Here is a 27,123-nt window from a genome sequence, read left to right as displayed (position 1 = left end):
CAAAGAAATGAAAAATATTAGTAGAGTGTTATTTACAACATACTAAGTGTCCTAAATCCTTCAAGAAAGACTTCTCATAGCCAATAGTTTATATAAAAACCTTTTCTGTGTGTCAAAAAAATGTCCTGTACCTTCAGGCTAAAACATAACCTGGAGATCGAGTAGATTTTATCACTTTGCACAAGCCGTACAGGATGAAGCTTTGTTGAGATATTTTGAGAAGCTGTATGTCTGCTTAAGATTGACTGCAAGATTTTAAAAACACTTTCAGACTGTAGATATTTACAAGCAGCTGACATCTGGTATTTCCCTCTGCCTATAGAAGCTGTTTGTATATCCTGCACTTCTTTTAAAACATTAACGAGCACAGATTCTTCCCCCAGCAGTAAAGCATAATAAGGCAAAAGCAGCAGATTTGCCCCCCCAAGACTCCAACCTCTGATTTAGAAACAAAGCTGGTGGGTTTACACTGATGTTTCCAGCGTTTGATTCAAAACAGTATTTCTGACCTAATTTGGCTCCGCTGCAGCTCTTCTATGACGATAAGTGATCTCACAAGGTTTTAACGTTTTGTTACTCGTTGACACAGAATCACTGCAGCACCAGTGGGCAGCAAATATCTGAGAAGAGATTTTTCATCATTGATTTGAATAGAATCAGAAATACTGTATTGACCCAATGGGGGGAAATTGGGTTTTGTTGCAGTCGCTCCAGCCAAGAATTGAAATATATGCAGACCAATAACAACAAATAGAAATACAAAATATAATCAAGCGTATAAAAGAATCAGTGCATTATAATACAAGATTTAGTAAATCAATGGAAATTATTTGTTTGCTTATACAGTACACGCAGGCAGTTACAGTGAGAAATGATCCAGATCATTTCATTCCGTAACAACTTCCAATACCATGTTTTCATTTGATTTCCAATTCCCACATCACACAGCTGCAATGTGCATACTTTAATGGGAATGCAAGAAATTCAGTTTATTGAAGATGTGCTTCAATGAGTTTTGCAGTTTTTGCAGCTTTGATGTTTTCATTTTCTGAAACAGCATAAACCATCAAAATGTCACTGATTTCAAAACGCTGACTAAGAGTAAAACATCCTAAAACAGGTACAAATTGTTAATCTTTGATTTCCTTTCTTCCATGTACGCAACAACAAACAGATTTCTTTCCTCAGTGACAGATGAAAAACTTGATGTAAGTAGCTTCATCACCACCTCTCTGAAAGCTAGGTGTGCAAATATAACAAGTGGGTTTTTCATTTTAAAATATCTCCATACGGCAGATTGTAACTCTACCTTAACTTCTGAAAACATTCATCCTACTGACGCATGTTGTGGGCAATGTGGCACAGACACACTGTGCCGTGGCAATTTAATCTGAAGACAGGATTTATATCGGGCTAAATCTAACCAATACTTATAAATTAAAATATGTCTAATTCCAGTGTCTCAGACTGACTCTGGACACGTCAATTACAGCCTCCACTCTTTGACTCCTCTGTCTACACTTTGAAAAACTGAAATACACCGGGCCACAGGCTCCAACCCGAGAAAAAGTTCCCCAAGCCTAAATTAAGGTAATGACTGTTGACTTCACGCTGCCATTTAAGGCTCTAAGTACAGTCATGGAAGGTGAAAGTCAACTTGTTTTGGTCAAACACATAAAGACAGAAGCAGTTTTGTCAATGTGCCACATTTGTTAAAGGATAATCCTTTACTACAACTTGAGTCTTATTTAATTGTATTGCTCATCCTTCCTTTCTGTAATAACATTGCACTCAGCACCATGGAGATAAGGGAATATGGGGACGTCACCAGAAATGAGTCAGAGGAAACCAAAGTCAATGGTAAAAGGATTGTAAACTCCTTTAATAATCCATGAACCAACCCTCTACTTCGAATCTGAGCTGACATACATGCTATAGTTGTGTGTTGAGTGTTAATAAAGATGGATGACAAGTCCCCACTTGCTCCAGTTGTTAAAAAATTTGGATAAAGTATCAGTGCAGCCATCTTGCACTTCTGATCTTGAATCTGCGCAGCAGTGATCGTGGTGTGCAGCCGCAGTATCGAGGTCCTGCTGATAGATGAGTCAGTCTCGGCTGTCAATCATGAAGTTTTACCCCGTTTTTATAGCATCAAAAAACTAATAAAAATTCAGACTTACCAGCAAAATTAACAGTCGGAAAACAGTGTTTTAAAAGCTAAAATAATAACAACAATCGTTGAGAAAAACTATGTAATGTGTATTTGACTTTTATTTTGGCCTATGTCCTATTTACCAACATGGGGGAGGCAGGGTTTATGATCCATCACCTATCTGAGGTGCTGATTTACAGTATGAGCAGTCGTAGCTTTTGTCTTTTACAAGTGAATACGTCTGCAGTTGTCTGCCTCCCCAGACAGCCAGACACCAACAAAGAGGAGTTCACTGTGTGGTCACAAGTATGAATCCTTAGGCCCAGAGCTTAACAACACTAATCTGCCACTGGATAACACCATGAGAGGAGGATGGAGGAGGATGAAAATAAAAGGGGGCTGGGAGGAGGGAGAGGAGGATGTAGGAGGACGTTGGATCAAGAGGATGAGAGAATCGGGAATTGGAGAAGAATAAGACGCAGCCTCGCAGTGTAGGAGACAATGAAATAAACGATCCCTCCAAATGACCAAACAACTTTCTCATTATTATATCCTCTGTGACAGGCGAACATCTGACTGCCCACCGTCATATACTTAGTGCACAGGAGACGTATTATGTGCACGCCACATACTGGCCACCATGATGGAGTATGACCGAGCTGTGAGTCCTATCGCACTTCCATTATACACCTGGGGTCCTGTGGCTCCATATGAAGACTATACATCAGGCAGCGTCAGCCTCCACAGAACCAGAGCACGGGTTGCACCAGCGAGGGAAAGGTCTGCAGCATCTCCTCAGGAAGATAAATCTGGGCTCTGTGTGAGAGCATCAACCATTGATCTGGCCGGAAGTGGCTGAATACTCAGGGCCGCGTCAGTCACAGGAGTCAAGTCAAAGGTGTCACAGGCAATTAAACAGCGTCCTCGGATACCCCCGACAAAACAGAAGAGCGACGGAAAGCTCTGGATGGAGAACAGAGCGGAGACTGGAGCCACAGAGCCAACCAGCTTTAAACATGTCATGTGGTGATTTCACGTCTCCCTCCAGCAAATCATCTCATCTCTGTTTGTCTGCACCAACTGTTTCTGGTTATCTACTGGCTCTTCACTTGAGTCTTTGTGCACAGTCACTCCTATAACAAAGATATTCAAAATCTCAAATATCGAAACAAACAAAATTACATCAGTTCCTTAAAATGCATTCTGGAGAAATTGGTGGTTTACAGCGCTTTTCGAGTTCAGGTGCACTTTCTGTTCCTGTAGCGCGTGACAGGCTGAGCAAATCTCCATAGGTTAGTGGGTTAATAGCCATATATCTGTCAAAGTAGGTTATACAACAGCTCACAGAATATTTAAATTATATCATCTGAAAATGTGTTTTTCCACAGGGAACATCCACATAGAGATAAAGATATTTACTTACTGAGTCTAACAGTTAAGTTTTATGTATGTGTGTGTGTGTAGACTCATTTTGAATACCTCTTTTGTTCCCAGTATAAAACACCTGCTTTCACACCTGCTTTGTTTGGTCCTGACCTTCAGACTCTTCAGTCTAGTTCAAACCAGTATAAAAGGTCCCTCAGACCAGATAATTTGCATTGTGGAAAAAGTTTTTCTGATGGTTCGGACTTTCACACCAATGGCATGAAGTTGAGGCAGCATTAAACATTAGAAGAGGAAGGCTCACAGGATTGCTTGTATCCTTCGCCTCCAACGATGTAATGTTTTAACAATAAGGATGATCATTTTGCTGCTGGTAAAACCATAAGGATATTACAGAGTAAATGAGAAAGAGAAAGAGAAGTAGTTCATTAATTTTCTCCATTCGAAGGATTAATAAATGAATAAAACAGCAGAGTGGACCACATGCCGACATCAGACGCACGCCTGTCTACTAACCAATCAATGTCAACTTATAGGTAGACGCAGCCCATGTAGGTTATGACGACAGGACGTATACATGTCATTCAAACGTCTTTAGTGCGATATCTAAACTCTGATGTGGAACCAGGTTAAATATAAACAATGTAACAAAGACATGAGCTCTGGTTTGGTCCAGATGTTCAGGTGGGAAAACACCCTGATCCTTATGACAGAAAACACCTAATTTCTAAAGGTCCTGGTTAAGTTTCAGGGCAAGATGTGAATTGTGGTTAGGTTAAGCATGAATTGGAAACAGTTAATTTTAGGAATAATGTTTTAGGCTGTCCATAATGAGTGCAAAGTGCAAAGTCCTAACAAGGATATAGCTGTGTGTGTGTGTGGGTGGAGGTAGTGGGAGGTGATGAGGTGGGGGCTCATTAGTAAAGATGGTCTCCTCTGAACGTCTCTCTCTGTTAATAGCGGATATCCACACAAAGAAAGGAGCGCGCCCCCTCACACCAGAGACAAAGCAAACTCTTTCCACTCCGCACTTTACGCCACGTCTGCTCGCATACAAAGCAGCTGAGGGGGGCTAATTATTTCCTGCTGCTATGGGTCAACTGTAATCGAGTACGGTATATAAAACTTTATATAGCACAGGGTGTCACAGCTATCAAAAGAAAGTAAAATAACCTATGGAGCCGTCACAGGAGCTAATGAAATGTAATCTTTAACAGAGTGAGGCAAAGTCCTTCCTCACAGCAGTCGAGGCCCTCAAAAGGCCCTGCCATCATGTCGGCTCTTCCACATTTAATTATGTTTTTCAGCACTTCGACCTCAAGTGACGCAGCACAGTGGGGTCCTCTGGGAGACAAGTGCTAACAACACCAGATTCTGGCCTGTGTGTGTTTGTGTACCTGCTAGATGAGTGCACAGCCACGAGAGAGAGAGAGAGAGAGAGAGAGAGAGAGAGAGAGAGAGAGAGAGAGAGAGACTCAGATAGTAATAGAGAAAGACACGGGAGGCAGAAAAATAACAGCAGCAGCTTTACAGCCCCGCAGTGGAGACATTGTGGGTAGTGAGTCATACATCAAAAACTAAAAAGTCCAGAGTTTAAGTCATTTATCAAGAAAAAATGACAAATGGTTTCAGACTCTCAGATATTATAAATTGCTGCTTTTTTCCATTATCTGTCATGACTATCTTTGGCCTTTGGATTAAAACAGGGACGTGTAACTTTGAGAACTTGTGTTTTCATTATGTTTTGACATAAAATGTACTAAAATATGAGTTAAAAATATAACAGATCCTTCAGACACTTAAAAAACAAAACACTCAATCAAATCAACTTAAGCCCCTTTTTCCACTGGTCAAAAAATCCACTAACAGTAAGGATTCACTCCCGGCTCTGGGACCGATAGGCAGTGATGGACATGAGACACTCATGTCCATCCAGTAGGGGAGAAAGCGCCTCAGCTTCTGGCACGTTTGTGAGGTCGAGGGGGAAAAACTGAGAGGCAAACTCCTCTTCTGGTAATGGGAAAGGTTTACAGACAGTTTACTCGCATTTAAAATGACAGGGACACGACTGTATCTTAGACAGCGTAGCACCCACATACTGCCACCGATGGGTGACGGCGTAGTCTTCGCATTATACACGGGTCCTGTGGCTATCATCAGGCAGGTACTCCACAGAACCAGAGACGGTTGCCGAAGGTCGATCAAAGATAAATCTGTCTGGCATACCATGATCCCGTGCTAATACTCAGGCGTCAGTCACAACAAGCAAAGTGCACAGGCATTAAACAGCGGATAACAAAACAGGCGCCTGGATGGAGAACAGGCGGAGACTGAGCACAGGCCAACCAGCTTATGTCATGTGGTGATTTCCGTCTCCTCCAGCGAATCATCATCTCTGTTTGTCACCAACTGTTTCTGGACACTCATGTCCATCCAGTAGGGGAGAAAGCGCCTCAGCTTCTGGCACGTTTGTGAGGTCGAGGGGGAAAAACTGAGAGGCAAACTCCTCTTCTGGTAATGGGAAAGGTTTACAGACAGTTTACTCGCATTTAAAATACCCCAACTCTGGTATAAAAGAGCTAATTAATACTGCCACTACACAGAGGCAACCACCACTGGCACATGTGAAGTAGGTCAGTTTGCCGACACACAACATTCATACCTCTATAAAAACTGCAACCAATATGGTGAGAATCCCATTCAGCCTGTGAGTTATCTTCTCTGCCCAGCCTCTGCTGTGTGTGTCAGGCGGAACGCAGGGGTGTCTGCTTGTATGTGTGGTTACATGTGATGTACGTGAGTGAAAACATGTGCACACGTCTGCATTTGTGTAACCTAAATATTAACTGGATTAGCATGTGTACAGTGTCTGTGTCACAGGGTGATAATTTGTGCATGTATGTACATCCCAGAGGAAACACAAATGTGGAAAATGACAGAATTGCACCTGTAATCCACGCAGAATAAACCAATCACATTCTCTGTTTCCAACATTTTGTGACCAGCTTGGGTTAAATCCTTATAGATTCAGTCACACAACACTCCAACACTCCCTTTTCCTGATAATTCAGCATTTCATGCATAGTTTACCCAGCCCCGAGGCTTTCTGGGTAATTATCATGGTATTTCCATTTGCTTGCCCCTGGGCAGCACAATCTGGGGGGGAAGGATTTGGACAGTTTAGATCCACCAAATGTTTGGAAAATGTCTCCCTGCCTCAAGGCTGAGAAACATATTTTCTAGCCTTTTTTAAACACATTTGTAGAATTTAATCAAACAGTATCGAGTTGAAATTTTAAAGTTGAGTGCTAAACAGGACGCTACCTGTCATTTCCGCCAAAATACTTAGAATTACAGCAAAAGTGCAAGGATGCAGTTTCAGTGGTGGAGAAGCACTAACAAACAATGGTTATGTCACCGTATTAGAAGTGCTTTGTTAAATCAGCAAAGACAGAAACACAAAACAGCCCCTGTTTTCGTCCGGAGGCTCGACTGGGACTTTTCACTGTGGCGGTCAGTGTTTGATCTCGGCCTCTACAAAGCCCAGAGATGCTCTATCAGTCGGGGAGCTCAAACCGCCAAACATCAGAATGGAGACAGGTAGTCTTCTCTGTCCTTGACTCCCACACACACACACTTACTGAAGGACAAAGCTCCCAGCGCTCTGTGCTTCCATAACAAATACATGGGGCATCAAAAGCGGTGGATATCAAGTATCACAGTGTTCAGTGTGCACACGGTCACACATGTATACTTCTAAATATAATACTAGCGTGAGCAAGGCCCTGCTCGTTGGTGTGTGCGCCTGTGAAAAGGGAAGCTGCTGCAGCTGCGACCGCCAAAGCTTTACTGTGTTTTGCTGGGTGTTATCACAAGCTGCTCATGTAAATAACAGCAGCGAGTGACAATGCAAATGGGGTTAAAGAGACAAGATAATAAACAAACAAACACCGACGGCTCATTTCAGATACAACACACGACCAATAAACCTCAAACAGCAAAATAAGTTCGCTTTTTCTCTTTCGCTACTTATGCCACGGCTTATTTTATTGTAAACTCATGCATAATCCATTCGCTGCACGCCTTATCAAAAAGCCCAGACTCAAGCAAATCTGACCGTATTATTTTCCACAGCTGAGAACTATGAGGGAATTTTAATTTTCTTTCCTTTCCAAAAATACTTCCTTAACTTCAATTTATCCACCCATATACGAGTTCTCAGGTGGGGGAGTGCAAGCACATATCCAAAGAGGACTTCGAGGAAGGCAAATGAACTTGAGTGGAGCTCGGAGGAGAGAGGCCAGCGAGGGGCCGGCAACAGTTAAAGATGTGTTGCTCTCTAAAAGGAGCAGCTGACTAACTCGGAATTCTAAGTAGAACGAAAGTTCCGATTTTTTTTTTCTCGAGGTGCAAAAAGACCAGTTGTGTTGTGGAGAGGGCCAGATGGGCCTGTGCTCTGTGACTAAGCTTTGGACACACACACACACACACACACACACACACACACACACACACACACACACACACACACACACACACACACACACACACACACACACACACACACACACACACACACACACACACACACACACACACACACACACACACACACACACACACAAGCTGATCAGCATTCACAGTAAACGCTCCTCTCCCTGTTCCTCCACTCGGTTATGTGCTGACGGTCCCACAGGGAGGACGGGACTCGCTGCTGTTATCCACTTATTCCCTAGGGGGGAAAAGGAGGCTTAGCCAGCAGGAGACGGACAGAGGGACAGAGTGGTGTCGACCGCAGAGGTGCAGGGCTGGATCTCTGCACCCTTGGTAGCAAAGGAGACCAGATTCCCCCACGGACATGCTAAAGCTTACATTTTTATTCCCCAGCAGACAAATGTAACCTTGCTATGACTGCTCTCATAGTTTAAACCCCGTTATCCTGTTAAGCATGCATTGTTTGAAAAGGTGCATGTATCTAAAATATACCCACACCTTTAGTTAACAGCACAAGGTGAAAACAGCTTTTACTTTCACTTCTGCAATGACAAGGCCGGATTTTGAGCCTTACGGTGAGGCTAAAAAAGAATCATCAGGTGTGAGTGTGTGTGTGTGAGTGTGTGTGTGCGCGCGCGCGTGTAAGTAATAATACATATACCACTGCCGATTTACAGCTTGTGTGTACTATAACTTGTACAACACAGAGGGTGAAACATATAGAGGTTTTTCGATCTATATTCAAGAGCATGGTCCTTTAGGTTTAGATTTTTTTATGTGATTTACCAATTAAATTTGAATAAAGAAAAAGCACCATTCAAATAAAAACATGTTTGAGGTCTTTGACTTTGTTGGTGATTGATCCTGTGACCCTGGTTTAACATTAATCTACCGTAAGAGACGCTGTGAGACATAAAGTGAATGTGCCCACAATGAGACAGTGAAGATGTGGTCAATGTCATATCTGGGATTCCATTGGTTGGGGGATTTTGACAGGGTCGTTTCACAGCTAGAATAACCTCCCTGTAGTTGTACACCTCCACTACACAGTGCTGTTTCTACAGAAAAAAGATTCATATGAGGTTATTGTGCACATTTGACTACTGAAATCTAATGAGTTCATCTTTGCATCGACTGGTGGAAATTTGATGAGATTTCCTAAAGGCAGATTTGATATCATGATCATGAAGAAAAACATGTTTAGTGAGGCCACCCAAATCTAACCAGTTAATCTGTGAGTCCAAGTAAACTTTTGAATTTGAAAGCATTCTCTAGTGGCGTTCTTAGGATAATGCGTTCAGAAGGCAACAAATTGATTTGCAATGTCGTCTAAATCTAATCAGTTCATCTCTGAGTCCGACTGAATGTTCTTTCCAAATCTGAAGGTATTCCCTCAAGGTGTTCTTGAGTTACTGCGTTCACAATAGTGGGACAGACAGAAAGAAAACCTGAAAACATAATGCCTCCTGCTACCGGCTGTCACGGTGCCGAGGCATAAAGAGCGAGAGTGGAAATCTGAGAGAGACTCAAACTGAAACAACAGAATATCTGAGTGCAGCTGAGAAGTGACGATTGAAAGAGTGCAGGATTTTGAGGGAAAGCTTTTAAAAAATCTGCATATGAATAAAGAAATAATACTTTCAAAATGAACGAGTGCAGGTTCTTGAACACAGACAGAAAAGAAACTCCTTAGAAACACAGCGTCATATGCAGCGTGAAGAAGCCTCTCAAGAACACCTGTGCTGCTGCACTTACAGGCTCTATTGTGATCAGACGAGGCCGAGGAGAAAGACACGCCACGGACATATTGTCTTAGCACCTCACTTGGTTTGAGAGTTCAACAACAAAAAAAGCAACTGCACTCTAAGAGCACTTCACTGTTGACGTGTTTGTTGCTGCTGCGGTACAGAAACCGAGAGGAGGGAAGATAAAGCAACATGTGGAACTGAGAACAGGATTTAGTGAAAACTGATTTTCTGCTTTGCTGACAAATTTAATAAAAAGACAACCTCAGACATAAGAAAAATTCAAAAAGACATCCAGATGGGAAAAAGTCAAATCCCTTCAGACATCTGTGGTTCCCTCAAATAAGACCTTTCAGATGACACCATAACACTTCATGTTGGCTTCATCTGGACAGGTCATAGTGTTTCCTGATTAAAGACTTTTTGTAAATATCTTTACTATCTTATGCAAAGTCTTCCAGAAATAATTTTTAAAAAGTGCTCCATTCCCATTTACAGATTGAAGAGATTCATTTTGTAAGTAGTCGACAATTTTTAAAACATCTACCCATTATCTATACCAAAGTCGTTTTATGCTTGCAATCCCAGCTGACATTGGGAAAGATGCAGGGTACATACAGAGCCAACCGTTTTCAGACGTGAACTCTGGAGAGTGTCTGGACAATTGGGTCCAGAGTTTACCTTTCACATATGAGTGAAGCAGCAGGTGATTCACCGCTCAGACATGTTCACAACAACAGGTGAGGGGCGGCGCATTAGGCAGAGGCAGGATGTCAAGTATTAATTCTGCTGTGGAGGTCAGATGTTTTTTAAATACATCAAATCAACACCGGCATTGGCTCTCTTCATCTTTGACAACGTCTTCTACATCTATGACTCGTCTTTTGCATCCTGAGATATTTGCATTCTTTTTGTTTTTCCATTTTTTCCATGTGTCACATGTTGGAAACGTCATCAACACACCTACTCGCTGGCAGTGAGTCCTCCGGACGTTCTCCTGCTGTTTTATCACACTCTGACATCATCCAGAGTCTTTACTCAGGCGCTTGCAGGAGAAACTCCAGAGAATATCTGGAGCCTCTGACTCATTGTCATATAGAGCCCCTATGGAGAATGTCAGGAGATTATCCAGAGTTCAGTGCACGTCTGAATGCAGCTATACAGAGACAAACAAGCCTTTATGATCACACATAGTTCACATAGATAGGCCCCAGCCAAGCCGGGATTCAAACCGGAAACCTTCTTGCTATGACATTGCACCACCGTGCCACCCTTTACAAAACACCATGAATAAATGAATCACCATAAATGTGGTACCTTTGAGAATTGACCACATAACTGCACAAGCAGATGGCCCACAGGCGGGTGTAACAACAAATGGAAAAGCATAAACTCTGAACAACCTCATTAGATGAAAAACCTCAGCTCAACCCACAGGCAGCAAAGAAATAATTTGTTAGAGTAGAAATGTTAGTAATACAGAAGTTTATTGTGTTGGGCTGGGATTGACACGTCTGGCATTAAAAAAATTACTTTCTGATTGTTCTTGATGAATAACTATGGGGAACCTGCAGGATCCTTTTCTCCACTGGCCACCTCGACACACTTTGACTCTATCATTTAGAAATTAAAACCCACTGAGCTGCTTTTCTGCATCCAGATGACTTTTCAATGCATTTCAGCATGTTCTTGTATTTTCTTCTAGTTGTTTTTGTTGACACAAAAACAATGATGCAATTAATAAAATATCGGAACATATATATATATATATTAAATGTTTTAAAGCATCTGGCAAACATTACTTCCTGTGGGTGTGTGTGATTGAAAACAACCAAATGCGGAGCTGAAATAAAATAAAAAAACATCAACCCAGGTAGCCGAATCAATGATAAAACACGCTGTAATAAAACCAAACTGAGCTTTTGTTTTCTATGGCAAAAATGTATATATAACGATTTTAATATAATTTTTTCAAATGCAACCAATTACCTTTTACCGGAGGGTTATGATACAATTATCGACAGGATAGGACAAAGATTCTTCTTGAAATCCATGACAAATAACTGTTGGGGAATAAATCTGTTACACTTTGGTTAAAGCTTGGTTAGCTTTAGCCTGGAACACTTGATTGGAGTGAGATTTGCTTTGTTGTCTCACTTGTCTGGCGTGAGGACGACAGTGGTCGTGGTTAAAAGAAACTGACAGAACACTGTCTGTCATACGGAACAGAAACAAACAAGTCTCACGGGTGCAAGTCAGACAGTTGTAAAACACTGTCTCACCATTTCCTCATCTGGACAAGTTTCATAAATCCTACTCACTGGAGAAGGTTTCATCACTTAACCATAAACCTATGTTGAAACAACTTTTTACTCTAGATTCTCCTCTGAACCTGTGTAAATGCACGGCCATAAATATCATATATGTGGGATATTAGTCTGAAAATCTGTTTATGGTGCTGAGATGAGAATTCAGCCCTGCTAATGTAGGATTCAAAACTAAACTTTATAGGATAAAAACTGCCCCATAATCCTCAGCTGTGTCCTAAGCCTGAAGCAGCGTGACCTGAATTGGCCGTTTAACTCATCACATACCTGCTTGTCCTTGTCCTTCGCTTTACCGCTGCCCGACACCCGTGATGAGGTGACATCACGGGGGATGACAGAGATTTGGTGCAGTGGCATGTTCATCCCAGCAGAGCCGACCAGGGACGCTCACACACACACTTCCTGTCCAGCTGCCAGAGCAAGGGGCATGATGGTCTGAATTGCGACACCTCGCGCGCACCGCCCTGCAGAGGACACACAGAGGACACATGGAGATTAGCTACAAGGGAATAAAACAATATTAAGTAGAGCTAGAGTTACTGCCCTCTGGTTGTATGCCTCCGCCAACCAGTGCAGTTTAGGTCAACATGCAATTTTTTCCCCCATAAGAGTTCATTTTGACCTTTGTCCACTGAAATTTGAAGTTCAGCTGACAACTGATCAAAATTTTAAGAAATGTGGCCTTTGACCACCAAAATCTAAACCAGTTCATCCGTGAGTCTAAGTAAACATTCGTGCAAAATTTGAAAGGATTCTCTTGAGCCGTTCTTTAGGGAACACATTCACAAGGCAACAATGGGATTAGTGAGGTAACATTGACCTTTGACCCTCAACCACCAAAATCTAATCAATTCATCTTTGAGTCCAGGTAATTTTTTTAACCCCATTTGAAGCAATTTCCTCAAAGTGTTCCTGAGATGTTGCATTCATAACACAAAAAAAATGTTTTTTTTAATGTCACTATAACCTTTGACCTTCAACCACCAAATTCCGATTCCTAGTCTCACTGAATATTTGTAGCAAATTTATAGAAATTCCTTGAAGGCGTTCTTAAATTGTCAAGTTCACATATGGTTTACGGTCTTTGATTTTCAATGACATTATATTAGCAATGTGCTATATGAAAAAGGTTAATTATTGCTATTATTATTATTACAAGAATGGGAAAGACGGACAGTAAACCTATAAAGGCCTCCAGCCACAGCAAGGTATAAAAATCATTGATGCCGCTGGAGCGTGGAGGCCACGATAAGAAAAAAAGAAATGGAAGTGCTGAAGCATTACAGCTGCATTTTGAAGTGTGTTTACACTTGACTGACCTCTTCAACCACTTCCAACTTTTTCAGAGCCCCGGGTTGAATTGAATTCAGATTCTAATAAGGACGTCTGCAATAACATTTTTCACAAACATAAACTGCTATAAGATTAACTATATTATTTTTCTTGTGGCTTGACAGCTTTGTATTTTCACTTATCATGCTGTCAAATTAAAAGAGTTATACTGAAGCTGAATTTGTGCTAAAATTAGTCAAGTTGAGTCTTTAAAATAGATTTAAACAGCAGTCTCCTGACTTTGTCTTTGCGCTGACCTACACTGCACTCTAAGAAAACTTTGGTCTATTCTGAAACCAAAGGTGATGCTTCTTCACAGGAGCAGGAGGTTGTCTCGGAATAGCACACGCACACAGTGCTATATAGCACTACAGATGATCCATTGTGTGTGAGATTTCACTTATTTTCTCACCCCACAAAGACCTGGACAATGATTTCCACTTAAGACAGAGTGGTTGGGCGTGTGTTTCTCTGACCGATTCATGATGGACAGGACCGTGAAAGCAGCAGCAGCAGCTGCATCCTGTGGAGTTTGTCGTGGAAATTTCCCCCTGACATAACCCCTCTCTTTCAGCTACTCTCAAATACATTTCTGGTACAAATTGTTTATTCCAGTAAGCTCTTATCTGGTTTCCCTATGACATGTAGTGAAATCACCTGCTTTAACCAAGGTCACTTCTCTCATTGTAAGTCGTAATAATGACTAATGAATTCTTATCGACTCTCGACACTGACAGTGAGCTGTGCAGAGCTCTGGGTGGATCCTTTTGCAAAAAAGCTTCTTCTTAATAAATATACAAAGACATTTTCTTTGTTTGCTCTGTATTTTCAGAGTTCCACCACAAGTTACACAAGAGGTTTTAACAAATGGGTCATTTTAACTTCAGTTAATGCAGCCATCTGCACAGCCGCCGACAGCCTTTAAGCATCAACTCCTTCTCATCCCTGGGCCGCATGTGTTTTTTGCACCGCCTGTCGTTCTGCCAAGCGATCCCTCACGGTCCGCAGTATGAAAACGACAGGATTAAGGAACCAAAAGGCAAGGAGACAGATGGAAGGTCAGTTAAATGCCAGTAATGAGAAACCAGTGTTGAAAAGGGGGGGGGTGTTGACTGAGAAAGCCACACGGGTTCAGGGAGGAGAGGAGATTTAGACACACACCAGCACATAGCCAGAGCCGCTCCGTCAGCTCATCACTGCACTGTGTCTGTTATCAGGTTGACTCATCAGTGGTGATTAAACTAGTAAGAACTCACAAACACGAGGATCATGACACACGCACATCTTCGTCCAAATTTTAAAAATTGTTTCAACTTAATATTAGAATTTTTTCATTCGTCGCTCTTTGTCATTAGTATTCTTTCTGCATCTTTAGTATGGGGATAATCATGGTTTATTTTTTGGATCAGCAGCTTCGTGAATTTGGGGGCCGTAAACAGGAAGAACCACATGGAGTCACTTAGTTAATGGTTGCTATGGGCGACAACTTGGGCCCCGTTTTTATTTGCTTTAATTTTGTGGCACCATAGAGAGGAAACCAAATCAGCCATTACAGCCCATGTTTGCAATGTTCATCCAGATTTACAAACAAATATAACTTCACAACTTTGAAACTGAAGAAAAAAAAATATATATTCTTAGGATAATCTAGAAGAATAAAGAGCATTTTCTTCAAACGTATTTACTTTCATATACTCAAGATTGACTTTGAAATATTGATAACAGGCAGTGTAGGTTACAAAAAATCTGTCTGTTCAGATTCGACTGTGTCATGACTACAAGAGGAAGTAAAATGTTAAACAAATTGATTGCCTCAATGAAAGGGGCGGATAGGCTATTACTGCAACTGCCATCGAGACGTGGTAACCTTTGCATTTGATAAGGCGTGGTAACTTCTGCATTTTATTTTTGCTGAAAAAATATTTAAATGATTATGTGATTTTATCTGGGCCCTGTGATGCTTTATTTATAAATGGTACTTAGTGACACATTTTACCTTTACCACCTGGATTACTTCTAATATTTTGTATTTTTTGTTAAGCCATTCTCCACGAGCTGTGTGTCAGTCGCTGCTGCTCCAAACTCCGACTGTGTTGACAAGCTGCCAAACTTCAATATTTTACTTCCCCTCATTTTAGATTCCCCAGCATGCACCTGGCTCTTTGACCTCAGGCAGGAACTTTGCATCATATCTCCACAACAACCGTCAAAAATCTCCCTTTGAAAATCTGATTTACAATAGGAGGCAGCGCCTTATGGTCATAGGATAAATATTGTATGTCACCAGGTTTGCACTCCCGCTGTTTATCCCAGCAGACGATGAGACATCCTAATTTGATCTCAGAGTGAGATTTAACCGCTCCTACTTGATGAGGCTTTTATATATATATATATATATATATATATATATTGACATCTAACTATTCTAACTCTAAATTAAAAAGACAACACTATTGGTGGACATCTCCATTTATGCCTCATTGCTACACCCTGTGATTTTCTTATTGGTAAAATATAATTGTAATGATATAAATGTCCTCATAGGAGAAGTTATGATTGTTAACTTACAATCCAAAACCTAAAGATGTGAAGCAGGAAAAACAGAACTTTTTTCCTCAATTTACTTTACCCTTTACAATTTTTACAATCGATTATCAAAATATTTGCAGTTTATTATTATGTTAATTGACTATTGATTGATTGACCAACACTTGCATCCATAATAATGTGCATCAGTAAACGATAACGATTCATTAAAGGAGATAAGGAGATTATTCTCATATTCAGGTTGATAATTTTAGGGTTATTACTTGAAAATGTTTACATGCTCCTGCAGGAAACGCATCGCTGTCCTCAAACTGTTTTGCAAACCGTTTGCTGCAGCTCCTCTTTCCAGCCTCTGTCTGAAACCCTTGGTTTTAGCTCCTGTCTCTTTAAGGCCCCACTCCTGATAAAGACTAGTCTGCTCTGATTGGCCCGCTGGCTCACTCTGCTGTGATTGTTCAACCACTTCCAGTGCGTGTAGGGAAATGTCGGCGTGGCAGACTAACCGCTAGGCGTGTATTATGGAAATGGAGATTATATTAAAAAGAAATAATCATGATAAAACTTCATTTCTATATCACTCATCTAAACAAGGTTACAAATGCTTCACAAAATACATGGGAATAAAACCACAGAGGGGATGTGCCGGGATGTATGGCCTGGGTTAATACTGATGAAGTGTTTCAGGAGTTTCAGGAGCAGAGTTTTCTCTGCTGGAGAGGAGATCCCTTTACAAACTCATTTGAATGTTTATAACATTTGATTTTTTGGTTTTCTTCCTTGATCGAACTGTAGACAAATAAAGAGAAACCTGAATAAATGAGTGAAATATGACAAATGCAGATGTTTCCATATATCCTGAATGGATTGATGAACAAGGTCTTCACAGTCACCAGTTCGCAACCCAATTTAACATCTATGGGAGGCCTGCATCAGACAGCTCTCTTCACCATCATCATCAAAACACAGAAAGATGAAATATCATGTTCAAGAAGACTGAAGCTGTTTACTGGAGCCTGGTGGTGTTTTCTCTTTGATTTGTCAACCATCAGCCCTGAGGAGGTTGATCATTTAAATGAGTTTTTACAGTAGTAAGATTGACTCAACACCAGAGTGTGGAAAAAAAAATACTCACAGAAGCAGAGTTCACTCAGGAGTGATATTTCTGTCTTTAACTGCTGATTCACACCCAAAGAGGGAGAGGGAGTGTGTGTGTGTGTGTGTGTGTGTGTGTTGTGAATCATAGAAAGAGTTACACATCACCGGCTCGCGAGACGGAAAAAAAACAATTTATATTTCACAATTTACTGAGCTACACGGAGAGGTCAAGTCGGTCAAGGAGATGGTGAGTTCCTCGGATGTTTGCTCAAAGATGATTCATCTTTTTCGACGCTCGCTCAACCCAAAATGATTTTGCATTTTAAAAAGCCTGTTATGGCTGTGGATGACATTATTAAAAACCCAGGATGGTGTGTTTACATGCAGCTGCCACCTCTCGCCTGTGTGCACGTCTTCATTCTGAAGCCAAGTCAAGAGGATTTTGTGACTAGAATGCAGCAGTTAAGTCATTTAAACCCTTTCAGTAGATGTATCTGTATCATCCTCTGTTATGCGACGTCGCTGTGTCGCTGAGCTGTGGCTGCAGATCGCAGGTCACTGTGAGCATGTGAGGCTAATGAGCTCCAGCTAATGAGCGTGAGTCAGGCGACAACGTTACCCACTGGAGGGCATCATCACATGGCATCATTAAAGCCCTGTTTCATTTCAGTCACAAATGTTTGTATAAATAACACAGCAGGCGTTCTCGCATCACGCCCCGAGCTATGATAGGAAGTAAATAAGAGATGGCCTGTGTCATGTGTTTGGTTTGTGCGCTACTTTTCCAGGGCCGTTGTTCGCTCAAGATTTTTTTTTTTGCGGCAATCTGATGAAAGAACAAGCAGCATCCATCACTGTGGCCACAACAGAGACGGCCGCTGCAGCAACCGGCTCATTAGTGGACAACCAAAGAATAACAACTGCAGTAAAATTCTCCTCTCCTCTCTTAATTGGTTTTGTGTTTCAAGCCCAAGGTCTTTGTTGGACTGAGAGGCCGCACTAATGGGTCAAGAGATCTGATGGATTGACAGGCGGGATTATACCATCACCTATAAGGGCCTGTTTTATTACTTATACATACATACACACATACACACATACAGGAAACGGAATCCTTAAAAGTGGTTGTTCTTCATTGTACTGCACATTAGACTTCATTTATAAAATAAGCAATTACAGCAAACGCTATTGCTGTTTTCCGACATTAACTCCCAAAAAAGTGATGAGTTTGTCCTTCGGATATGACGAACGCTCACAGGGAAATCTTGGGAGTTTTCAGTCGTGGGGTTGAATCTGGGTAGAGCATGCAGGAGGCAGGATATGACGTATAAATTCCACTGTGGACATTTTTTGGGGTTTACAGCACATCGACACCGCTGTCGGCCCGCATCACCAAAAACCTTAGAATCTCATTGTCTTTCCAAGTTGAATTCTTCTTTCTCGTCTTCAATACGGTCTTTGACAGGGCCAGTGGGCAGAATAACAGAAGTAAGCTCGCCGTTTTCACAACGTGTCTGATATACCACCTGCGAGATGTGATCGTGGCTTTTTCTGTCTTGATCATAGCCAAATGTCGATCATCTCGAATGCTGCCATCTTTGTTTATGTTTACCGCATACAAATCAGGAAGTGGCAGAAAGATTATAATCTTCAGTGAGGTACTGAGATAGTTTAGAGACAGCGACAGTGAGACTGTTCAGGGCTAAAATTTTGCACCTTCTAACTGCCTCGCCATTCTTTGTGAAGGAACTAACACAAAAGAGGGGGAAATGGCATTGTTGATACACCTTTAAGCCAGAAGACAAGGAAGTTACTAAACTGGATCGGCATCTGTGTAAAAGAAAAAAACGAAATTGGGCAATGACATTTTTTTCCGTTGAATTCTTAGTATGGGTGTGATGGGAAGATACCAGACAGGGTAAACAGGATACAGTACAAGCTGGACGACCAGAGATTCTGCTGGAAAAGCAGAACGGAGTAAAAACTGTGAATAAAGAGAAAAATAAAAATCAAGCAGCCGTGGGATAGGTCTACTCTCCCTCCTAGAGCTAACAATTGCTTCTTGTCAGGTGTTCCCGTTCAGTACATAGTTACATCAGACTGTGTAAACATTTAGTGTTTAACCGCTACGTGAGAACTGGTTTGTGTTGCTCGCATTTTTTATTGTAAAACTCCACTTAGTAAACACTCACTTTAGTACAAGGCTGAGTTTGAACTTTCTTGATGCAACCGACTCTGAGGCTGATGGACAAGTCATTAATATTATTATCATTTATTTAATAATATTTATGCATTACTATTAGTGTATTAATAAATTTATTTAGAGGAGAAATGGTCATCCATCCGTTGTACACCTACACCTCTGATCATCACAAGGCGCCTGGAGCCAATCCCATCTGATAACATGGGGCGAGAGGTGGGGTACACCCGGGACAGGTCAGCAGCCCATCACAGGGCAAACATACACAGACAAATAACCGTTCACACTTACATTCAAGCTTACAGTCAATTTAGAGTCTCCAATTAACCTAATCCCAATCTGCATGTCTCTGGACTGTGAGAGGAGGCCGGAGCACCTGATGAAAACCCACACAGGTACAGAGAGAACATGCAAACTCCACAAGGAAAGACCCCGGCTGAAACCCAGAATTCAGACCACTGTCTCCTTGTGAGACGACAGTGCTAACCACTGTTCCACAATGCCGCCCTGAACTGATGATACCAGAACAAAAATCCTGTGACATAAATTAATAATCTTAGTATTTAAAACGACGAGTTTTTGACTGTTTACTTTGAAGTTGTTATTTTTAATATACAATGCCAGTAGAGGCTCTGTGTAGAGACAAGACAATTGTGTCATTAATCCGGCTCCATTATCCCAACGAAGTCCATTTATGTCAAAGAAAATCAAAGACAGTCCGTCTCTCTGCTCGTGCTCCAGGTAAATCACAGGCCTGTCTCCTCCACGTTCTGCTCAGCTGAGCTCTGCTCTTACTCCGTTTGCCAAGAGGCCCCTCTGTGTCCCTGCTGTCAAATCAGACCTGAGACGTGGCTGAGAGGCCGTTCTTCACTTCTGATGTTCAACCAGGCAGAAAAACTAGGTGTTGTATCAATCAGTCCTCACATTACTGTACTACAGCTACAGTCTATATTTAAAGAGGCTTCTTCCCCCGAGGACTGTTGGGTTATGAAAGAGACCTACAACACATATCAGATCTTAAAGACGTTATAGCGTTATACTTTTGACCTGCACATTGTATACTCCATGGAGTGAAGAAATCCATTTGAGAGGATTGCTGCTCACAATTTTTTTTCCCCCTCTTTCTTTAACATTGCAAAATAGGGGGCGTTTGGCATTTTACCAATTTAAAAAGGAATAATTCATGGGCCTTCATATGTAAAAAACTGACATATTTAGGGAACTGATACCTATGAGTGTGTATAATTTGGTTCAAAAATGTGAAGATGGAAGATGCAGTAATTGTTGACTATGAGGTGCTGCCCATTAAGACAGAAATTGTTCTTCCACAGTGTTCATTTGGCAGGTACACAATAATGCTTGCATCTAATTAGTACCTCCGCCAAGGACGTTATGTTTTCATTGTCTCTCAGTAAAATAGCTCAGAAACTACTGACCTGATTTTCATGAAATTTTGCGGAAGGGTGGAGAATGATCCAAGGACGAAGCCGTTAAATTTTGGAGCAAATCGAGATAATCAGGTTCTTTTCTTTAACATGGTGGGGTAGGGTGTTACCCTCAATGGAGGTATGCACTCTGCTACTGCCCTACTAGTTCCTAACTGCAATTACTGTCACTAAATCCTGTTTATGAAGGACACACCTTTATACAAATGAAAAAGTGACACAAACAGTACGTCTGTATATTCGACTGGTGCCTCTGCTGAAAGGTACGAGTCAGAGCAGAGAAGGCACAGATGCCATAGCCGTGTTGGCAGCGATGATTGGACTTTAAACCCTGCCAAAACTCACAGACACACAGATTAACAGAGCGTCAGTAAAACCTGATGGACTCCTCTGATACAAACCTGCTCCAGCTTATTTCCTCTCACACACACACACACACACACACACACACACACACACACACACACACGACCTTGCACTGCACTGTTTGTAAGATTGAATAAAGGTTTAAACTAATGCTGCCTTGAGACATGCACTGAACTCAGAATATACTCCTGAAATTTACCGTGATCATCTTTGAGAAAGCAAATGTCCGAGTCAGTTGCTCCGGAGTTTCTCCTTGAAAAAAAGAGGAGCCATACATGTAGAAGACACAGACAGAGATGTCAACTTGGAAAGACAACAAGTTTTGAGAGCTTTTGGCAAAAAGGGCCAACGCCCGTGTCGAAACAAAAACATGCGATTTCTGAAGTGAAATTCATACGTCATGTCCGGCCTCCTACATCCTCCACCCAGGTGCCACCCCTCACCTAGATGTTCCAGACATTATCCTGTTGTTGGGAACCCGTCTGACCCATATAATCTCCCATTGCCTTTTTAATATGTGAAAGGCAAAGTCCGTAAAATGTCCAGAACCAATTGTCTCATGTCTGAAAATGACTAAATTGAAATATCAAACTTGTCTCAATTTTAACTGACACTGTATAAGCATGCACACAAACAAACCAGAGCCTCATAACATATTGGGAATAAATTATCATGTTTGTTTTTTAAACAAATGTAGCTTCATCAGTACCAGTACAGTACGAGTGTAACCTCCCTGCCTCCTAAATGTCTCTGTGCCTATTTACTCTTTGCGCCAGATTAATCAAAAGCATCCATGATATTCAAGCGTCACATTAGCTGTCCCGTTTGATTATATGCTAATGAGTCCCAGTTTGGATGTGATTAATTGTGTGGTTGGTGAAATGAGCTCTGAACAGACATCTGGGATAAACAGACGCGTTTGTCTGGGAAATGCAAAGAGCTAATGCTTCATATAAACGAACAAAACAAAATAATTCTCTGGGATTTTGTCAACGTTTACCAAAGATTGCCCTAAATCTTAACAACTTTTGCACTTTTAACGAGGCGAGAATAGACCAGAGCTAAAAGAGACTGAATAAGAAAGATGCTAACACACAAACCAACACCATATGAAACTTCCTCTCCAGTAAATGTCACCGGATTGAAACAAATGAAGAAGGATCTGTTCATTTACAGTAATGTCTCATTTTCTGTAGCGCCGCAAGAATAGTTTCTACCCTGGATACAAAGAAGTGAAACATTTGATCTTCAGTCAAACGCTTAATTTAGATTCTTTCAATGAATTGGTGTGAAATGCCTTGGGCTCGGAGCAGCGATGTGAAGAAACTCTTATCACTAAAATGTCAGATGCATCAAAAAGACAAAAAAATTAAATGGAAAGAGAAATATATTGAACTCCCTTCAACCTTCCCACTTGCCATCGATTTCCCAACAGGCCCCGAGAAGAGCAGGTTCATTCATTCTGTTTCAAGTCGAAATTACATGAAATGACTCTCACCTTGTTGCTAAAGTCAACGTGTTAGAAAATAAATGTCTTTTTAGAGCATTTTAACATCAAACTCTTATTTGACCTTTTGCAGAAATCACTTTCAGAATAAAGTGAGAACCATCATTCTGGTTACGACCAAACCAAGGCTGAGCCCTAAAATTATGTGATGCCTCCGAGTGTTAAAAACTGATAAATATGTTTCATCTTGTTGGTTAGAAGTAAGTTTCAAACGTTTCAAATGACTCTGGCTCCAAATGACATAAAATGACATGTATCCAGGATATTTTAGCTTCCTTTCTGCACAATGGGAGGAAGTGGAGACATCTGGTCCAGCTCTTTTTATGTGAAAGTGGTATTTGGGCACAGTCACACATACGCGAATGGGGCAATGCTAAACGCTTTCATTCCATGCGAGCGAGCGAATAAAAAAAATCCACAGTGTGGCTTCTAGTGGAGTTCAACTTTGACCTGCGACATCACAGGCTCGGCCAATAGCAACAACGGTTGTTTGGTTGACCACACCCGGCTGTCAATGACTTCACATCCTCCTCTTGACGACTATAACCCATCGCCTTTTCCTCACCAACAGTTCGCACATCTGATTTCCACGTGCGTCACATTCTGCACTGGCCACTTTCAGCAAGCGTTGATACCTAATTCGCCTCGGCAGGAGATCGTCATTGGCCTGCATTCGTGTGTGTGTGTGTGTGTGTGTGTGTGTGTGTGTGTGTGTGTGTGTGTGTGTGTGTGTGTGTGTGTGTGTGTGTGTGTGAGACCATGTCCTTAATCATCTCTCAATGAGATAATAATCTGGATCCAAGATTACATGAAAACACATTTTACTTGTGACTCAGGTGCTTTTGATGTAAAACTATGTTACTATGCAAATAAAACATCTAATTCAAACTTAAATATAGTTCAAACAAACCTCTTTTTAAATCTTTTGTCTCTATTTAATATCAAAGCAGGTAACAGGCCTTGCATTTATTTTTTCACTATTTAAAGTTTCAGTGGTTGAAATCAGTAACATTGCCATCAGCAGATTATATCAGATGCAGCCTGTTAATTAATGGTAATTCCCTCAGTACCTCACCCACAGGCAAAACTGAAAATGTACTGTTGTTATGAATTCAACACTGGGCTGTTTTTGCCTCCTCATCCAACAAAAGGTGATCACAGGTCTCAGATGAGTGTTTGAATTTTTGTTAAGTGGAACAAATGGCGAACGTGGAACCTAAATAGATTCAGGGATTCAGGCTCAGCAGCTATCCATCACCATTACAGATAAATACAGTTTTCAGAAATGTTTCTGCCAGACGACTGTAAGTCAAGATGAAGGGTAGGACTCTGTTATTTTTCCAGGAATAAAAATCTTTTCTGTCCAGAGAGGAATCTTCTTCTCTCCTCTGTCTGATAACTTCAAAAGCTGCACGAGACGCTGTCGAGTTCTTTGATGTGTGATGGGAAGGTAAGAGAAAGATGGAGTAAACAGACGGTGGATAAAATGCTAATTTTGCTGGAAGAGCAGAATTATATTCAGTATCTGGAGAACAGGAGCAGGGAGAAAAGTGCTAACACATCAAAACTTCGGAATGTGGAGACAGGAAGTGAAATTGTTAAACAGGGCAGTAATTTACAATGTTGAGACACTTCACCACACACACACACACACACACACACACACACACACACACACACACACACACACACACACACACACACACACACACACACACACACACACACACACACACACACACACACACACACACACACACACACACTCTCTGCTACAGTAGATACTGTGAGAGGGAAGTAGAACACAGAATAGAGGAACTCAAAGCCTCTAGATTTTAATGTATGCAGACGAAGAAAGCCTAGTTTTTAAAAGAGTTCTCTTTCATGCACACAACCAAATCCTAGATATACTATATCTTAAGATAAAGCAAACACATTTACAGTCTGAGTCTTTACAGTGAGCTGTAGCAGCCGAAGGAGAAACACCAGTATCAAGGTTGTTAAATATTTGGTACAAATATATGCAGATACAGCTACAAACTTAGTAGCTGTATAAGTACAGATGCACATTTATTTTCAATTTTAGTATATGGCCAATAACCGTATGGCCAATAATATGGACCGATATGTTCACATTTTATTGTTCCTACAGTTATAGATGATCATGTCTTAAAGAATTCCCTCACTTCATTCCTGTAATCAAAACTGTAAACACTCAGTTTCACTAGAAATTACACAGCACCAACGGCTCAAAAACAGGAGACAGCGTCTCCCCCCCCTCCAGACAGTGAGCTGTTTAATGTTGTCAAGGTTGACAAACGTACAACTCACAGACAATGGCTACACGCTGCTGCTGACAGGTATTGTGCTGTGCACTGGTCCAGGAATGAGGAAATGAAAACTGTACTCAGCAGCAGAACAGAAACTGACAGTGTTTTCATTACATCTGTTCTCATCGTACCAGTTAACACTCCTGTTACTGGTAAGTGTGCGTTTCCTCAACACAATGACCACACCGCCCCTCAGGGAAGTGTTCATGTTCCCAACACCTCAGGGAATAACCCAAGTCTGTGAGCTGCAGCAGACGTTATGTGTTTGTGTGTGCATGCTCAGTGTGTGGACACTGCAGCGAGCCCCACACTGAGAGGCAGCGTGAGCAGCTGCTGGTCTGGCCGGTGGTTGACTCAGCAGCAGCAGCAGCAGAAAGCAGCTAAATGAGTGTGTGACAGGGTGGCGGACAGTAGGAGAAGTGGCCTCCAGCAATCAATCACACAGCAGTTAACCAGCTAATACACTCGACCAACAAGACAAACAACTGCTGACACTAAATCTGATTCAGGAAAACTTAATAAGGCAACTGGTGGAAAGAGAATCAATCTTAATCTTGAAAGGTCTCTTCGCCCGTATTGCATTAAAAACAAAGCACTTGAGACGTATTTTCCCATTGACGTCTGATGGTTTTTAAAGGGATAATGTGTTTGTTAGAAATACCTTTCAGTGCATCCTCATGGCCCAGGGGTTTAAAGGCAGATCGTGTAATAGCAATGTTCGAGCTTCAAGTGGAGCCGGGGACGTTTGTTCCATGATATCCACACCCCCACCCTCCTCATTTCCTGTCAACTCACGATTCTTCTCAATCTAATAAAAGGAAAATATGTCCTGGCGGTTTCAAGTTGCCTCCGAGTAGTTTTCAATGCTTTGAGAACAACACCACACTGAAAAAGAGCATTTATTTGAATCAATGATTAAATCTACTAATTATTTTCTTGAATAACTGAACTATTTTCTATATCAGTAATAAACAAATATTTAATCATTTCTCATGTGCCAGGGCGACAATTTCAAATTAACTGTTTTCTCCAAACAACAAAATATTAACTTCACATTCATGAATGCAAATGCAAAGCATCAAATCCTCACATCCCCATATTTGTAACTTTGGCCATTATGGGTCTCTCAATCCAAACAATAAAAAATGTTTTTTAAGTTCTCGTTGGAATATTTGCTTCCACCAAGATCTGCACCCGTGGCGGCTCCACCTGCGCCTGAGGCTTCCGTGCACACTGTGCTGACAGATGAGGTCATGTATTTACGTTTTATTCACCTTCAGCAGCAAACAAAAAATAGACGGTTTGTTAGGTTAGGTTGTTTTCATCACACTGATGTTTGTTCAATGGCCCATTTTTCCAGCAAGTTTGGTTTGAATGAGTTATTTGATTATAAAAATGGGCTGGAACACCATGATAGACAGCTGATACTGACTGTTTGTCAAGGGGATCTCACTACTGCTGATCCATCCCCCGATCGCTACTGTGCAGACTAGACTGGCTACTGGCATGAAGTGAAGACGTCGTCCATCTTTGTTAACTGTCTATATATGATGAAAAGATGTTAGCATGGATGTAGCCTGAGATTATTTATTTTTCTTAAAAAAATTAAATGGTTATCAAAATTGTTGCTCCCACATCCTCCAAACAGTTACACAATTGTTTTGACACTACTTTCATAGTATCGAGGTATTGACTGAAAACATCTCCAGAGATCAGACACGTGTGCTGCCGATGAGGAATCACGGTGCACATATGGAGAGTGGGTTATTCATCATACAATCTATAAAATACAAAGACACGTCTTGATTTAGAGCCTCATCCCTCACATCACTCATATCCAAGGTAATGGAACAAATAAAGATGTCATGTTGCTTTGACAAAGAGACCCGGCCTGCTCCTCATACACTCTTCATAATCTGACTTAAAGTACAAGGATCCAGAATAATTTGTTCACCTTCTGACAAAACTAAACATGTGTGACAGTCAACATCTGCACAAGTTGCATGTCTCTCTCACACACACACACACACACACACACACACACACACACACACACACACACACACACACACACACACACACACACACACACACACACACACACACACACACACACACACACACACACACACACACACACACACACACACACACACACACACACACACACAAAAAGGTGTTGGTTAACCAGCCCTTTGAA

The 27,123-nt window shown here is 41.4% G+C and overlaps 1 protein-coding gene across 3 annotated transcripts in view; it reads right to left on the bottom strand.

The window, feature by feature from the left end:
• The window catches only part of march8 (membrane-associated ring finger (C3HC4) 8), an 89,286-nt gene that overhangs the window by 53,439 nt on the left and 8,724 nt on the right, over positions 1-27,123 (bottom strand). For all 3 annotated transcript variants that reach the window (XM_035172404.2, XM_035172405.2, XM_035172408.2), the window contains exon 2: positions 12,369-12,565. In XM_035172404.2, coding sequence (XP_035028295.1) covers positions 12,369-12,464 — 96 coding nt within the window. In that variant the 5' untranslated portion in view covers positions 12,465-12,565. The remainder of the gene's footprint in view (positions 1-12,368; positions 12,566-27,123) is intronic.

The sequence above is a fragment of the Hippoglossus stenolepis genome, chromosome 12 (genome assembly GCF_022539355.2).
Source record: "Hippoglossus stenolepis isolate QCI-W04-F060 chromosome 12, HSTE1.2, whole genome shotgun sequence".
Taxonomy (NCBI): Eukaryota; Metazoa; Chordata; class Actinopteri; order Pleuronectiformes; family Pleuronectidae; genus Hippoglossus; species Hippoglossus stenolepis.
This window is presented reverse-complemented; position numbering and strand designations above follow the sequence as displayed.